The 15472-nt window shown below is 36.1% G+C and overlaps 1 protein-coding gene across 1 annotated transcript in view; it reads left to right on the forward strand.

Moving 5' to 3' along the window:
- The window catches only part of LOC131165764 (U-box domain-containing protein 5-like), a 40062-nt gene that overhangs the window by 13458 nt on the left and 11132 nt on the right, over positions 1-15472 (forward strand). Inside the window, exon 3 of the mRNA XM_058123810.1 lies at positions 6822-7007. Coding sequence (XP_057979793.1) covers positions 6822-7007 — 186 coding nt within the window. The remainder of the gene's footprint in view (positions 1-6821; positions 7008-15472) is intronic.

Here is a 15472-nt window from a genome sequence, read left to right on the forward strand (position 1 = left end):
TTCTAAACAAAGAAACAGTTCCCTTACTGAATAATATCAAATCCCCCATATTTACCCACGTTCCTAATTTGTGTATTATTTACAATGAAACTTGGGATTGGGATTTTAACACTCCCCCTCAAGTTGGATCATAAATATTAATCATCTCAACTTGCTAATGAGATCATCAAAGTTCTGTCATCCCAACCTTTTAGTGACGATATCTGCAGTTTGTTCCTTAGTAGGTACATAAGTCATACAGATAATTCCTTCTTCAATTTTCTCTTTGATGAAGTGTCTGTCTACTTCCACATGTTTAGTCCTGTCATGTTGAACTGGATTGAGAGAGATGTTGATAGCTGCCTTATTATCACTATAGAGTTTGATAGGAAAGTTCATCGGGACCTGTAATTCTTCCAAGAGTTTTCGTAACCACAGTCCTTCACATATCCCTTGAGTGATTGCCTTGAATTCAGCTTCAGCACTACTATGAGCCACCACATTCTGTTTTTTGCTTCTCCAAGTTACCAGATTCCCCAGACGAATGTACAATAACCTGTGGTGAACCTTCTATCTTCCATAGATCCTGCCCAATCTGCATCTGTAAAGATCTCTACTTCCTTGCTTTCACATTTCTTAAAGAAGAGTCCTCTTCCCGGGGATTCCTTGAGATATCTAAGGATCTTGTACACAACATCTAAGTGGGCTTCTTTTGGTGAATGCATGTGTTGACTTACTACACTGACTGCAAATGCAATATCTGGTCTAGTATGTGATAGGTAGATTAGCTTGCCAACCAATCTATAATACCTCTCCATTTCCACTGGTTTTCCACAGTCTTCAACCCTCTTTATTGCTTCCATTAGGGTTTCGCCGGGTTTGCATCCTAGCATGCCAGTTTCAATTAGGAGATCAGTAACATACTTTCACCGAGAAACACTAATTCCCTTATTTGTTCTCACCACTTCCATGCCCAAAAAATACCGCATTTGTCCCAAGTCTTTAACTTCAAATTCAGCAGCCAGAACTTTCTTCAATCTCTCCATCTCTACAGTATCATCACCAGTAAGGATTATATCATCAACATACACTATTATTATTGTTCTCTTACCTCTTTCAGACTGTTGGAATAACAGTGTATGGTCTGATTGCCCTTGCCGATAACCTTGATTCTTTAGTACTTTTGCGAATCTGTCGAACCATGCTCTAGGAGATTGTTTGAGGCCATACAAGGATTTCTTGAGTTTACACACTCTGTTGTCTTCACCTTTCCCATTGAATCCTGGTGGTATAGTCATGTATACTTCCTCTTCTAATTCTCCATTTAAAAAAGCATTTTTAATATCAAGTTGTTGTAGTGGCCAATCTAAGTTGGTTGCCAAGAACAAGAGAACCCGAATTGTATTTAAGTTTGCCACTGGTGCAAATGTCTCTGTATAGTCAATGTCGTAAGTCTGTGTAAAACCTTTTGCAACAAGTCTGGCTTTATATCTTTCAACTATTCCATCAAATTTATATTTCACTGTGAAGACCCATTTACAACCCACTGACTTCTTCCCTTTTGGTAGATTTGTCAACTCCCAAGTTCCATTTTTTTTAGGACTCGCATTTCTTCCATGACTGCCTCTCTTCATTTAGGTATTTCTAGAACTTCCCGAATGTTCTTTGGCATTTTCATCCTGTCAAGGTTAGGGACAAACGCACGATATCCTGTAGACAAGCTTTTATAAGACATGTATTTAGACCAAGGGTATTGAGTACATGACCTGGTTTGTTTTGTGATTGCAATAGGTAAATTGATATCATCAGGTACAGGATTATCAGAAGAAGACTCAATTACCAAATCAGGATTGGGCATGGGCTCATGGTTATTTGGAGCTGTCACCAGTTCCAATGCTCTTGGAGCCTTAGGTATGAGATTCTCCCTATCCTTTGTTTTCGGATTTCTTGAGTAAACAAGTATGTCTGCGTTGTTTTGCTCTCCTGTATCTCCCCCTGAGGTTAAGTGTTCTGTTGTATTTGGCAGGTCAGGAAGTAATGCAATGGAAGACTCGATAGATGGGTCAAGGAATGAAGCAACAGGAGGGAATGAAGGTACCGGAGGCTCAATAGGTGGTATTGGTTCAGATGACGCAGATTTAGTAGTAAAGAGGTCAAAGAACCGATTTTCACTCCATTTCTCCCCTTGAAGAGAGGGCTTTGGGAAATAAGGAGTTGTTTCAAAGAAAGTTACATCAAGACTAACAAACAGTCATTTTGAGATCGGATCATAGCATTTGTAGCCTTTCTGGGTAGGAGAATAATCAGGGAAGACACATTTAATGGCACGAGGATCCAATTTATCGCGATGGTGTGCATGAACGTGAACAAAAGCAGTACAACCAAAGATTTTCAGCGGGAGATTGGAGGGGAGTCGAGAGGTAGGAAAGTGTTTCTAGAATTTCTGAAGAGGGATGACAAAGGAAAGTGCTCGACTCAACATTCGATTAATGAGATTTGTGGCTATTAAGATGGCATCGCCCCAAAAATAATGTTTCATATTGGTAGTAAACATTAATGCCTGGGCTACTTCAAGTATATGTCTATTTTTTCGTTCAGCAACCCCATTTTGTTGAGGGGTATCCATACAAGAACTTTGATGAACAATCCCATTTTTTTGAAGAAAAGTTCCTAGAATAATATTAAAAATATTCCATACCATTATCAGTACGTAAAATTTGAATATAAGTCTGGAACTGTGTATGAATCATGGAATGAAAACTGATAAAAATGTAGCAGACTTCAGTTTTGTCATTCAGTAAGTAGATCCAACAAAGACGAGTATGGTCATCAATAAAGGTAACAAACCATTTTATATTGGTGCGATTGAGGGAACGTGAGGGACCCCACACATCACTGTGAAACATAGTAAATGGGCGAGATGGTTTGTATATGGATGATGGGAAAGAAATACGACGATGTTTTGCAAGCTCACACACTTCACATTGAAACTCAGAAGACATTTTATTTGAACAAATAGAAGGAAACAAACGTTTTAAATATTGGAAATTGGGATGACCCATCCTTGAATGCCATAACAAAAGTTCACTATTTTTAGAAATAGATGCAGAATCACAAATTGCAGTATTACATAGTTCACTCAAGCTTGCCTCCTCAAAGTAGCAGAGACCCTCATACGCTTTAGCAGTGCCAATCGTCTTCCCCGATGATAGGTCCTGAAAAACACAATGAGAGGAAACAAATTTAGCAGAACAATTTGAGTCTTTTGTTAACTGACTGATGGATAACAGGTTGCAAGATAACTTGGGAACATGTAGGACAGATTGTAAAGTTATAGAATCAGATATGCGAATACTTCCTTTTCCAGCAACTGGTGAGAGAGAGCCATCTGCAATTTTTACTCAAATTCCCAACATATGGTGAGTAGGATGAAAAATATTGATAAGACCCAGTCATATGATCAAATGCACCCGAGTCAATTATCCATGGAGATTTGTAAAAGGATGTAGTGTTTAAAGCTGACAGATAATTAGCTCGGTGAGCCAAGGAACCAGAGGAAGACTGACCCGATGTTTGAATTGACGAAATCATTTTATACAGTTGATCCAATTGTTCTGGACTGAATGCACTACTTGAAGAGGTATTGGTGTTTTCTCCTTGTAATCTTTCAGTTGACCTGTCAGTGCTAACCTAGTACCCACGATTTTTTTGGTATTGTCTCCGCTTCCAATCTGCTGGTTTTCCATGAATCTCCCAGTAGGTATTTTTTTAAATGACCTGTTTTTTGGCAATGGTCACACCATAATTTTCCTTTTTGTGGTCGTTGACTAGGTCCCCCTGGGCCTTTTGATACAAGGGCTGAAACATCAGGCCCATTAGTGTGCCCATCTATTTTTTGGGCGAATACGGGTACAGGGAGATCCAACCCAACATGATCATTTTGGGGCCTCAACATCACACGCCTCCTGTTCTCCTCCCTCTTAACCTCTGCAAAGACCTCTCGGGTTGAAGGAAGAGGTTGCCGGCCAAGGATCCGTCCCCTCATGTCGTCAAGCTCTTGGTTCAGTCAGGCAAGGAACTTGAAGACCCTTTCGTTTTCGAGCCTCCTTCGGTATCGTGTACTGTCGGCGGAGCACTCCCACTCCTCATCGATGCTCAGGTCGAGCTCCTGCCAGAGATGGGTCATATCCATGAAATACTCAGTAACGCCTCTCTCTCCTTGCCTCATCTGCACAATCGGGTCTTGATTTCGAAGATTTGCAAGGAACTCTTGATGTCAGAGTATGTCTCACGAACAACTTCCTAGACGTCCTTCGCCGTTGGCAAGAACAGGTAGACTTTTCTGATTGACGGCTGCATCGAGTTGACAAGCCAAGCTGTGACCATGGAGTTTTCATACCTCCATTTTTGCAAGGCTACAACGTCAGTAGGGTCTGGTTTCCTCCGTTCACCGGTAAGATAACCTAACTTCCCTTTTCCCTCAATCACCAATTTTATGGATTGAGCCCACTCACGGAAATTTTTTCTGTTTAATTTTTCCAATGAGAGTGGAAAGGCTGTGTTATCTAGCCCATTCGAACCCCCAACAGATGTGGCCTCTGAGTCACCGTTGATATTTGCAGAAGAGGTCGACCCTCTTCTGTTGACGGTGTCGCTGGCCATAGTTAGCTAAGGTTGAGAAACCCTAGCTCTGATACCATGTAAGCAGAAGCTGTGAATCTTTTCTGCATTGATTTGTTCATATGTACATCCCAATATATAATACAATTACCTATTCTAAACAAGGAAACTGTTCCCTTACTGAATAATATCAAATCCTCCATATTTACCCACTTTCCTAATTTGTGTATTATTTACAATGATACTTGGGATTGGCATTTTAACAGTAAGTCTGTAAGCATGCATGACAGTTTTCTACATTAAATATTTTCTAGAAAGCTACTTTATTTCAGTATGCATTGGATTGTATCATATTGGAGAAATGGCTATATTACATTTACAACACATGAACTTTGACTATATTTGTTGTATGATGTATCATGTCTACTACTCTCCATAAACTTAGAATGTCTATTTCTTCTGAAAAAGAGATTTGTTTCGTGCATGAGGCAATTTGATATCAATTGCTGATGTAAAACCACAGAAAAAGAGGGAAAACAACCTTTGAAGTTATACTATTTCTTCAATCTAAAATGGTAGAAAGTAACATCAATACTGTTCCAGGAATGGTTCCCTGGGCATTTGAATGTTACTTTTCTTTCAAAGACATGTTTGATAGCGTGCCACTTAATTGAGGGAAGTGGATTATTCTTTGGGGAACATCCTTTTTTCTTGCTTATGTAATATTTCTTTTAGTGCCTGAGTTCTTAGCGGGACAATTAAGGGCCTGTTTAGTTGTGGAGAACACTTTTCATTTTCCATTTCATTTTTCCAAAAAAAAAGAAAATTTAAAAGAAGTTAGCTAAGTTTTCATTTTACATAATTTATATGAAATAAATGAATAAGAATAAAAAATTTTGGCACTTGCTTGTAGAAATAGTTTTATTTTCTATTTCTAATTCTTTAAATAATTACAAAAATGTCACCTTGTTTTTCAATTTTTCAAATTTATATAGGAAAGTTGGAGAACATCTTTTGATTATTTTCTAGATTTTTAACTCTTAGTTTGCGTATGGAAGCATGAGATTCGGATATTCAACTTTAGTTTGTGTGAATTATGTATTGAGTTTTTTTCCGAATCCACATAAATTCAAATTCAAGCCCCAAAATCCATGATCTAAAATATTACCTTATATAATTTTTGGAAAATTATAAAAAAGTTCTCTCTTTGTAATTGTCTTCAAATCTAGATATTAAAAATAAAAACTATTTTGCACATTTAAACAAACTCTTTATTTTCTACCTTTTTAATGCAAATTTTGAGAAACTAAAAAATAAGATAAACTTTTTATAATTATTTGGAAAACTAAAAAATGGAGAACGGAAAATATTTTCCACAACTAAATGGGCCCTAAGAGATTCTTTTAAGAAATACAGGGATCTGTGTTTTGGCAGCAACTCGCTTTTGGGTGGTGGTCCCATTTAGATCAACACACTTTAGGAAGAAATATTTGAATACATATCAATAATTCTCTAAGCTTCTTGTGGATCAGACTGATTAGTGTCACTGCCCTTTTCTGCAACATTCTTCACTGAATATCTAATGTCCTCTAAATGTTAATCCACACAATGGATGTGCTCAATATTGGACTAAACTGTGTGCATAGATTGAATTCTTCAAGGACTGACTTTGCTGCTGTGGATTTTCTGGAGGCGTGGAGAATAGGAAATTGAGAAATGGCATAAGTTTAGAATGGTGTTCCTTGTCCATCTCTTTTGGACAAATTTCAAATAAAAGAAGTTGATGAACTTCTGCATATGCTGAATTTCTCGTCAGTAGTTTTAAGAATGTGATGATAGGGAAACTTTATTGTAGGGAGGCTCAAATGAAGACTATACATTTGCTTCTTGATCATTTGGATTGTATTGCTTTGTATTTTTTTTTGAGTATGTCATGTACTCCCTCTGAGGCATTTGGCTTTTTCTTCCTCATCCACAGACTGCTTGGCCCTTTTGGCTTTCCTTTTCTATGAAGTAAATTAAGAAACAGAATCACATGCACTCATCAAAGAAAAAATTGAGGTATGGTGTAAACTCACAAAAGTCATGATGGTTTTGGGTTTTGTATGGAAGTCTAATGGGATGTCTATCTAATGATTCGAACTTTTTTCTTTTTATGCGTTACGCTTTTCATATGTTCTATTCATTGGGGGTATTTTATTAATAGTCTTTCATAATTTCAGGTGCATCATTTAATGTGCACAGAGCTTAGGAAGTTGCTTGATAGAATCTCCAAGATATTTCCAGAAATAGAAGCAGCTCGACCTCGATATCCATCAGGAATTCAGGCGCTATGCTCTTTATACCATGCAATTGAGAGAGCCAAATCAATCCTTCATTACTGCAGTGAGTCTAGTAAGCTGTACTTGGTATGTATTTTTAAAATTTATTTGTGAAAAGACAAGAGAATTAGATATATCATGATAGTTCCAATTTTGTATCATGCACATGAAAACCAGCATCAGTATAATGAAGGGTGAAAGTTAAGGAGTTGTCTTAAGAGGGGGGTGAATTGGATTATTAAAATTTGTTTTAATTCTTTTTATGAATTCTCTGACCTCTTGTTAAATTACAACAAAGAACTTAGTTTCTTAATCAATCCACAATCCAACACTTCAACACAACACAACACAACAAAACTTAAACAAACATTCAACCAATCAATCAACTTTAAAGTAATCAACCACTCAATATAATATTCAGCTTTTTGGCAATTCTCAGCTTTTGTATGTAGCTCTGTGGATATGTTTTATTCAAGCCCTGTATTGATGAATTTGATTTCTTAATATGAAACACAATATGAAATCCAACACTCTTTTTAAAAACTTAGACTTTAAATAAACTTTAAGTTTATAAGTCTTGGGTTTTAACCAATCAACGTACTCCCTTACGGTTTCCGCAGTTTATATTGATCAACCAACGTACTTCCTTTTGATTTTCGCAAATCCCAAAATCAAATTATTTATTAGTTTATTTAATATCCAATCCACGTAGTTTTTATGATCAAAATTTAAAACACAACCACGCAGTTAATATTTGCTGGAAATTAAAGAGAGTAAAGAAAGAGAGTGACACAACAGTTTTTACGAGGTTCAGCTTATCCCCAACTTACGTCCTCGCCTTTGGCCAATACAACCAAAGGATTCCACTATACCGTTCCTTTCCGGGCGGAAGAAACCTTTTACAAGCGACACCCCACGCTTGGACACTCTTTAAGTAGGCTAGAGTAACGTCTTTTCAAGTGATAACCCACACTCGGTCACTCCTTCAATAGGCTTGAAGTACGCTTCTCCAAGCGATACCTCACGCTCGGTCCAACGATTCAACAACCTGAAATCGTCAAGAACTACAAGAACAAGAACAAGAACTTGTGTACACGAGACACTCTCAGATAGAGTAGGTTAGTACAACAATCAGCACAATATACTTCAATGTAAATTCAATATAAAGAAATTGAAGCTCAATGAAATTCTATCACCGGATTAAACTTCCTTTGATCGAAAGATTCAGACTTTTAAAGCACAATTTTGTGTGAGATGATCAGCAAGAACTCAGTTGAGATACCAGCAGGATGTGAGTAAGAAAGCTTTTCAGAATTGAGAGTACTTGAGAGTTTTGCGATTGCTGAAAATATTTCTTAGTTATTAAAGTCCTTGTCTTGGGGGCTATTTATAGAGTTTAAAAAGTTAATTCCTTGCTCCCCAAGTTTACTTGGAGTGTTGATCAAGTTTACAAAAAGATTGGAGCCCAAGAAACCAAATGTAAAAATTTTCCCGTTAGTATTTTTAGAAAACTCTCGAGTGGCAGTCGCCTGGCACGACTAGTCAGGCGCCTGTCTTAGTTAAATTCAAAAGTTAGAACACTAGTAGTCGTCTGTCAAAACTCAAGCAGGTGCCTCCGATGATCAGGTAGGCGCCTGTCAGGCTACCATCAGGCGCTTGGCTCCTTTCTGGCTGCCAGTTCTTAAAAAACACAAATATAGTCAGTTGCCTAGGAGTTTTGGGCAGATGCCTGAGCTTTCAAAAATATTTGTTTTTTTTAAGATTTGACTTTGAAAACTCTTTTCATTTGAGACCTTCATTATTTATAACTTTGGAAATCATATTTCAAGGTCTTTTAAAAATAGTTTCTAGGATTTTAATTTTTTCCTAAAAGAGCTTCAACGCTTTTATATTGAGTTTTACTTGAAGTACTTACATAAGATTTCCTTAAGACTTTTGACATTTTAAGCACTTAAGTCTTCATGCTTTGTTCTTTCTTTGGCTCCATCTTGTCTTCAAGCTTTTAGTAAGTTCTCTTTCATGCTCTCATGATCTTCAAGGTTTATTAGACTTTAACAAGTTCTCATTCATGCTCTCATGATCTTCAAGTTTTAATAGATCATCTTTAAATCCATGTCTTTTAAGCTTCATTTTATCACCTTTCTTTGGAGTATAAGCTTTCATTGATCCTTGTGAGCTTTTGACCTTGTAGTTATATATTTAAGTCCTAAAATATCATCACTTAACCAAATATGTTAAGCTCCTCTTGTTTGTTATTATCAAAACAAGATTTTAAGCCTTATAAAGCTAACAAAAGGCCTTTGGTCTGTGAACACACACACACACACACACACAGATATATATATATGTTGAGGCTTGACATTGTTGGTCCATAACTTAAAATCATAAGCTTTAGGTAAAGCGGTAGCTTAACATGGTATTAGAGCAATGGTTGCTAGGAGGTCTTGGGTTCTATTCTTGTCACTTGCATTTATTGCAGTTTGTTGAAAAAATTATTGTGTTCCAAATATGGTGTTATTCATTGCTTGTTTATCTCTCCTTGTGCAATTGGGCTGTATGTGCAGGGGAGTGTTAAGGCTTGATATAAGTTGTTAGCCAAACAACGCAACTTTTAGGTAAAGTGGTTGCTTAAAAATATATATTATTTAATGATGGGAAATGGAATCTGCCAATATGGTTTGAGATTCTGATCTGTGGCCAAATTCTAAAATGTAAGGCCTGTTTTGTTGTGGAAAATATTTTTCTTTTTTCAATTTTTAGTTTTCTAATGGATTATAAAAATTTAAACTTATATTTTAATTTTTAGAGATTTGCATTAAAAATGTAGAAAATAAAGAGTTTGTTTAAATGTACGAAACAAATTTTCATTTTTTATTTTTAGATTCTAAAATTACCACAAAAAGAATAACTATTTTTCCAAATTCTCCAACTTTTATATTACGTAATATTTAGAATTATGGATTTCGGACTTGAATTTGGATTTGCATGGATGTAAAAAAAAAATTTATACATAATCCATACAAATTAAAAGTCCAAAATCTGAATTTCATGCTCCCATATACATAGTAAGAGTTGGAAATCTAGAAAATGTTGAAAAGATGTTTTCTAACTTTTCTATATAAATTTGGAAAATTTGAAATGAAGAAAAAAAATGTTTTCACAAGCAAATAGTGCCGAAACTGTTTATTGTTATTCACTTATATCACACAAATGTCATAAAAATGAAAAATTAGCTAACTTTTTTGAAGTTTTTAGAAAGCTAAAATGGAAAATGAAAATTGTTTTTCAAAACTAAATGAGCCGGCAGTTTTTGTATATATTTTTTTTTTCCTTCTTCTCTTGAGTTGAAGTGGCGCTGATGCCTAATCAACACTTTAGCGATTTTTGGAGAAGTTGAAAACAATATTGCGTGGCCATTAATATGTGATTCATTGGAGGCTTACATTGGGCTATGTATTTATGCTGATTGGTCAGCCCAGTGATTTGACTCTTATCTTGAGTCGGCCACCTTAATCAATTTCATCTTGCATTACTTGGACACATGCTTCCATAATGAACCCTACTTGAATGACAAGATGGTTCATTTAATAGTAAAATGGTCTTAAATTTCCACTAAATTATTGAAATTTCCATCAATTTCCTCGTTCCACCATCCTCAAAATCAAAATTAAAGTCAATTTCCATCAAAATTTTCACAAGTTACCCAAAACTTATTGAAATATTTGAAATTTGAAGGAAATTTGTGAAAGACTATGGAACAGAATTTCCTTGAAATTGAAATTAGAGATACAAAAATCAAATTGAAATTCTGTCTGAATAAATCTTCTTTTAATTGAAAATATTTATTACAAGGACTTGAATGATGGTTTTTAAGACATTAAAAATCCATGCAAAATTAAATTCAGATATCAACTACAACATTTTATTTGACCTCTCAATTCTAAATTAGTTGTTTTCACAAAAATAAATCATGTTGAACAGATTTGTAAATTTCATTTTATATTAATTGAGTATGAATATGTTTAATATTGTTGTTATATGTAATTATTTTACAATATACTCCACATACCTGTCATTGATATATTTTAATTATAGTAATTTAGTTCTAAATCTTGCATTATGTTTATTAACAGTTACTAAAATTTCATACAGAAATTCCATATTTTATTATTAATTTCCATCATTTTTAAAAAATGGAAATCAAAATCAAAACTGATGTTGAAATTTCCGTTGAAATTTCTATTACTCTGAAGCCTCAAATTTTAGTTGACATTGAAATTTAAATTCTTGATTTTCTACTGTGATAAAAATATCTTTTTTCCCTTCATGTTTGATTTCATCCATTAAGTATTTAGCTGGTTTCCTCTTAGGATATGATTGATAATGCCTTGAAAATATATTCAGGCAATGACAGGCAATAAAATAGCCTCAAGATGTGAAAGATCAAGGGACCGTTTAGTGCACTGTTTGGGCCAAGTTCAGAACATGGTTTCAGTAATGTTGCAAAGTACAGGTTGGTGAAGTTGACTTTCTGAGCACCATGATATGTATATACCATCTCAATTGTTGCAAATCATGTTATCTTGTTTTCATTTTTCATTTTTCTTTGTTTATTGAACCAACCATGTAGAAAATGCATGGGCAAGAACATTTGAGTCCTGGATTGTTTACAAAATATTCTTTTGACTTGTTATACCCTCTCATCAATTTCAGGGATACCCACCATGTGGGTTATAGGCACTGTTTGTAAATGACTTGATTTGCATGTGATAACCTTGATAACAATTTCTACTGACGAAAGTAGATTGTACGTTGGTGACTTATTAGGCTTTGAATATTCCACTCTTCCTTATGAGTGTTGGTCTCTCCTCCACTGCATGTGCATCCATCTACCTTGTCACTATGTTTAGAGAAACCTTGGATTTGTGTTTGTGTTTGATTTTGGATGAGATGTAATATAAAATTGTATTGAAATTTGTCCAAATCCGCCCAAATCCAAATTTAAGATCCGAAATCCATGCTGCCAAATGCAGCATGCATGTTGCATTTGTTTTCTTTTCAGGAAAAAAGAATACATGAATCACACGTATTCCATGTGTGCATGCAACTAGTATTGTAATATTACACTGTTGAACCAGCCCAGTGACATTGTATCAATTGTCATTTGCATAGATCCCCAACGCATGATGTGTTGTCTGAATCCATGTGGCTTCCTGGGAGCATGCAACTTAGTATTTTAATATCCACTCTTGTTGAAAACCAGTTTCAGATGGCCTTGGTATCCCCTTCTCATTTGCATCCATCCCACGACATAATGTGTTTGGTCTGTTGTGTTCCTGTTGCTGTACTTCTGAGATGGTGAGAACATTTACACTTGAGGTATGGTTGTAATACAGTGTGACTTCCTCTCACTTCCCCAACCTGCCCCATACCAAAAAAAAATTAAATAAATAAGAAAAGAAAAGGAACAAGTATCACTAATATGTGATTGAATCATTGTCCTTGTACCTGCTTCTCTTGGTTAACTTGTTTGTTCCTATCAGAAAAACTGTCCAACTGTAAACATTATATGATGCCACCCTCACAAACATGCCCTAAATGCTAACTTCTGGCAAAGAAGAAACTTTAGGAAACCTATACCATTTATAGTGTAGTGTGCAGCAGGACCACGTTAGCTGTAGCTTCTTTTCACGTTATTCCTTCTTAATTTATTTTTACTGTATTCTTTTAATCTGAGGATTATTATGTAGTGCTTGTCTGGAGTTTGATTAATTTAACTGCAGCAGTATCTGGAATAATGAGGATCTTAGGGGCGTTGTAACATTTGTCCTGGACCACGTGAAGAAGAGGCAGGAAAGGATTGGTTTGCTTTTTACATCAGGACACACCTGCATTAGATTCAAGAGAAAATTCTGATTGAAACCTCTTAAACTTGCTGTTTCAAAGCATGCATATTAATTCCTCGAGGGCTCTCTTGGTGAGAGACGAGCCATTAAGAAGCTATTGGATAAAGTCAGTGATAGGGAACAAAACAAGAAGAAGATGCTAAAATCGTCTTTTGTTATCTTCTGAAGAAGCATGGAAAACTGATTTTGGAGTCAAATCCAGGACACAGGTCTAGCGATGAAGAATCATTCTCTTATAGAAGTTCTCTTTGCCACCACGGTTAAAGAGGATCTTGTGTAGAATATGGAAAAAAAAAAATAGGCTCAAACTGATATCTTGAAGCAGTTCCATACCTCCACAGGAATTTATATCCCCATATCTTTAAAATTGATGTATGACCTGTTTGTCATTGCTTCTGGAAAACATTTGAAAGAGAGTGTATAGAAAAGTGGGTTTGAGAGGTAATTGAATTTGTCCCAACAAATCAGAAAAGTTGCCCCATCTGTCAATGATGCCAAACACTGTTATGAAGATATAATTTTAAAATGGTGTGTTGAGAATGGAGGTAATCATTCCTGGGACCCAAGTATACAACAATGGTGAAATAACTCTGGGAAGGAAGCTCTTGATTTCATTGCTAGCTTTGGCAGCTCAAATGAAATGAAATATGTCGTCAAATGGATTTTGTTGAGGTGTCACTGTATCTATAGATACTAGCTTCAGTCAGATCTTCACATGTTAAGGTTATGAATGGCTCAGTTTGTGCCAGTGTGTTTATAGTGGACATGCTCACAAATTTCAACCGTATTGATGGCAATATGCATGATACAGAGCCAGAGTCAGTAGTATCTATGTGAAAACTTGATGCGCTTTCAATGGGATTCCAATGCAAGGGCAGTTGAAGGTCTAAAAAATTATTTGGTTGGCAGTGATCGAGCTGGTTATCTATGCTTATGAGAATATGTGGCCCCACTTATAAAAATTCTTGAAAGATGCACAAGATCTGCATGATGTAAAACTCAGAAATCTGGAACTCAGTTTGTTAATGGCATTTATGAGAAAAAGCAGGTATTTTTTGTTCGGGACACATTGTACCAGGGCATATCTTGTGATCATGCTGCCATTGTGCATATTAATTCACAGAAGATAGATGCCACCTAAATGCACCTTCAATTCAGTATGCATTCCTACTTGTCCTGATTAAATGATAATGTTGGGTAACAACAGCATTCTTGCTACTCAAAAGTTTACCTTTTTTTTTTTTTTTTTTAGTTCAGGATCCATACTTATTTATTACATGGATCTGTGTATATTTTTTTGTTTCACTATCATTTGGGATAAATTTTGGGTCAATCCCTCCCTTCCAAGTAGGACCCAACCAGTATGTTGGTGGGGCATTAAAATGGGAAAAAACCTAAGATAATCTGTTTGTGCGACTTTATGCAGGAGAGGAGAGAGAAACAGTGCTTAAACGGAAGATGCATTTACTCTGTTGGCATCTCTCTTCGATTCAGAAGTAGCTAAAAGGAAAGCCCTTCCATAATAGACAGTTAAATATCTAGCCCCAGCCAGTGGTGTTTATCTAAAATTACAGCATCGGTGGCTGTTAATTCCGTATTAAAGACCTCCTCACCCAGACCAGAGAACTCGAGAGCCTGCTGTTAAAAAATTCTATATAACTTGTCATCAAATATTGATGTTTGTTCCCTATTGAGAGTTAGGTGCATCCCCAAAATTGGGTCCTCTATGGCTGATAGTTTCTCTTGCACAAATTGTTATAATTATTTTGCGCAATCGTGTAAGGACTGAAGAGGCGAGGGTTTCTGTTGTGATAATAATGGATGCATTCATACATGTGAAATACATTGAGAATGGCAAGGATGAGGGATTCAAGAGGCAGGCCATCGGCCCATCTTCCTTTCGTATGCTCCCAACGTGTTCAATATGTGGAGTTGGTCATGAAAGCGGGTGGTCTCTTCCCTTTTGATATATCTGTCAATGGAAGTGAAAAGGGGAGAGCAAGTGCACGGGAATTTGCTCCGAGTTTCTAAGGGATATTATTTCTGATCATTAACTGATGTACAAGCGCACCCTAGGATTCTGACCTTCGCCTTGATATCTCTGTGGATTCTGGTTGACAACTCTAATGAGAAGAAAAACGTCGTAATATACCAGGACTTCTGGATTTTTTTGGACGAATTTCTCAAAACCGACTTCTCCCATCAAAAAGAAGACATAAATTCCATATTTTACAAATTATCGCCCAACCTTCCATCCGGGAATAATAATAACATGGTGTGCTGGCCAAAATTCTCTGTTTTCTAGCCTGAATTAAAGGGGAGGATTGGTTAATTGTCATGGCAGTATGGAGGTTGGAGGGAGGATGGAAGTGCACGTTATGTCAATTGATAAAGATTAGGAAAACTCAGTTTCTTTAATAATTTCAGCAATTTGTCTAAGGCTGCGGCTATTTGCCGCTTCACTCCTTTGAAGGAGTGAAAGAAAAGATTTACTAAAGCACTCTCTGTGTCTGCACTCACTACCACAGACGAAGCACTCTGTTGCGAACAGACCCCAAAACCCAAGAGCTCAAAATTAGTGACCCTGGAGAAGTAGAAGACTGAAGTAAAAAATTTCTTTCTCAAAATTCAACTCAAGCAACTATT

The sequence above is a fragment of the Malania oleifera genome, chromosome 1 (genome assembly GCF_029873635.1).
Source record: "Malania oleifera isolate guangnan ecotype guangnan chromosome 1, ASM2987363v1, whole genome shotgun sequence".
NCBI classification, from domain to species: Eukaryota; Viridiplantae; Streptophyta; class Magnoliopsida; order Santalales; family Ximeniaceae; genus Malania; species Malania oleifera.